We start from the raw sequence: 2,637 nt of genomic DNA on the forward strand, positions 1-2,637 counted from the left end.
GTGCATGATAACAGCATTATTCTGGCTGTTAACAGAATACATCAACCATTATAATGTTTACACTATTTACACAGAATACACCAACCATTATAATGTTTACACATCAATCATTATAATGTTTATACTATTTACACAGAATACACCAACCATTATAATGTTTACACTATTTACACAGAATACACCAACCATTATAATGTTTACACATTAACCATTATAATGTTTACACTATTTACACATAATATATCAACCATTATAATGTTTACACTATTTACACAGAATATATCAACCATTATAATGTTTACACTATTTACACAGAATACACCAACCATTATAATGTTTACACTATTTACACAGAATACACCAACCATTATAATGTTTACACTATTTAAATGGGAAAATATTTCGATGACCAAGTTTCTAATTCATTGCAGACTATATGAACACTTTTCAAAAGCAGTCATGCTTTATCATTAACATAGAAAAGTCAACAGTTACATATTTTAATCACATGTATATCACCATGGTTTTAAATGGCTTTACACTACAGCTTCACAGAAAAGCTACTGCAAAATAGATATCTAAAACGTTTAACTAAAACGTGTATTTTACAACATTTTCATATCAACTTATTTGCAATTATTCACATTTATTCACATATTTATTTTGCAGAACATTTTAGTAAAGACCCTATAGTTCCCCTTACTATTTTTTAAGATTGAAAAAAACATCACAATTCACTTAGTTATTTTTACATAGATAGCAGAAATAAATCCAAGTAAATATATTTCATGCGCCTGACAGCCGCTGTTTGCATTGCCTCACTAATTTACAAAACACACTGATAAAACTGACACAACGAATACCTTTTAAGTTGAACAGCAATATTTCACTATCTCTCTGCTGGAACCATGTTAGAAGACAATTAGCATTCAAAGTAAAACACCGACATCAAAATACACTGCAGCACGGAAGTCTATTGCCTTAATTAATTGTAGTTATTCTCAGCCCAAGATGTCAGCGGCAAAAGTCCAAATAAACGTTGGATTTGGTTTGAGCCTGCTGGTCTAGTTTATAAAGAGTTCTGTAGAGTTCTTAATGTTAGTGCACTGCCACGGACTGCAGTGTCGGGTTGGTGTGAGTCTCCCTGGGAGTAGGGGGGCTGCTTTGGCTGGTGTCTGTCTGCGGGGAGGTGGGGCTCAGAGATTGGGGAGAGTTCGAAAGGAAGGCGGATGTGTGTCGCGTCAGCCCTGCGGAGAGACCTACTGTGGTCGGGTTGGGCTTGATGGGCACCGGAATGGCGGGTAGGGTCTGTCCTCCGTGACACAGAGATTTAAGAGGCATGCGGTAGGCCACGTAGTCACCGCTCATAGGAGAAACAGGGTCCACCATAGTGTTGTACATGTGAGGCCAGGCCGTAGTCAACTGGTTGTGCAGTGGGTAGCCTGCAGACATCGACTGCATGGTGGAGAACGCCAGACTCCCTGGAACCTTGTACTCTCTGGCGATGATGTTCTCTATAGCAAATGGGTGTTTAAAAGTTGATGGCTGTGACACTCCCAAGTTATAGCTGGATATCTGAGGGAGGTGTGTGCCGGTGGCAGCCAGGGCGCTAAGCCTGAGATAACGGGCTGCGTCAGACTGCTTGGACTGAGCCAGGTGCTCCTGCGCCATCATCATCATCACCTTGAACCGTTTACGGCGCCGCAAGAAGCTCCCGTTCTCGAACATGTCCCCGCAGCTGGGGTGCAGAGCCCAGAAGCTACCCTTCCCGGGCTGGTCCGGGCGCCGCGGGATCTTGATGAAACAGTCGTTGAAGGACAGGTTGTGTCGTAAGGAGTTCTGCCACCGCTGGGTGTTCTCTCTGTAGTAAGGGAACCTGTCCATGATGAACTTGTAGATCTCGCTGAGAGGGAGCATCTTCTCCGGGCAGGACTGGATGGCCATGGCGGTGAGGGAGATGTAGGAATAGGGAGGTTTCTGGTCGCTGTACGTGTTCCTCCCTGGTCGGGGCATCCTGACAGTATTCTTTCACAACACTTTACTTCAAACAACTCGTTCCCCTTAGTTTAGCTTCGTTATATAAACTTCTTAGAACTCATGAAAATTAAATATTATGCATGCGTAAAACACAAAACACGTGAGTAGTTGCCTACTGCAGTAAAAGTTTAACTGATAGAAGTTGAGATGAGCTAAGTATAAGCTACACTTCCATGTCTTCCCTTTTCTGCCGTGTGATAGTTGATTGTGGTGACAGCCATATAATAGACCCCCCCCCACCCCCAGAGCAGCTCCACTAATGTGCCACCTCTACATATCACATGACAACCACCGAGGGAGGAGGGGGCTCCTCGCGGTGAAAGGCATAATCTGCTTTCATTGACACCTATTTACATGGACACCTTGGGCCAATGGAAATCCTTTCCATCTGAAGACCGAGCAACGGGTAAAAAGGCTCGGTAAACCGAATGGAATGAACAGTGATGGCACTCGGTAGCTAAGAGTGTGTATGCGCTAACCTTTTTCAGTGGGTTTAAAGCCGTCAATTCACACTACATTTGGAGCTACTGAGCTATGGGATGTTTGACATGGAAATTGGCTGACACTTTCACTGTGTTTTGTATTATTGGTGTGTATTAG

At 42.7% G+C, this 2,637-nt stretch overlaps 1 protein-coding gene across 1 annotated transcript; it reads right to left on the bottom strand.

Annotated features, from left to right (window-relative positions):
* Positions 1 to 316: 316 nt before the first annotated feature.
* LOC123993763 (forkhead box protein B1-like) lies at positions 317 to 2,219 on the bottom strand. Its single transcript, XM_046296273.1, has one exon. It carries the CDS (start codon positions 2,011 to 2,013, stop codon positions 1,099 to 1,101), a length of 915 nt encoding a protein of 304 aa, XP_046152229.1. The 5' UTR covers positions 2,014 to 2,219; the 3' UTR covers positions 317 to 1,098.
* Positions 2,220 to 2,637: the final 418 nt, after the last annotated feature.

Source organism: Oncorhynchus gorbuscha, linkage group LG01, assembly GCF_021184085.1.
Source record: "Oncorhynchus gorbuscha isolate QuinsamMale2020 ecotype Even-year linkage group LG01, OgorEven_v1.0, whole genome shotgun sequence".
NCBI lineage: Eukaryota > Metazoa > Chordata > Actinopteri > Salmoniformes > Salmonidae > Oncorhynchus > Oncorhynchus gorbuscha.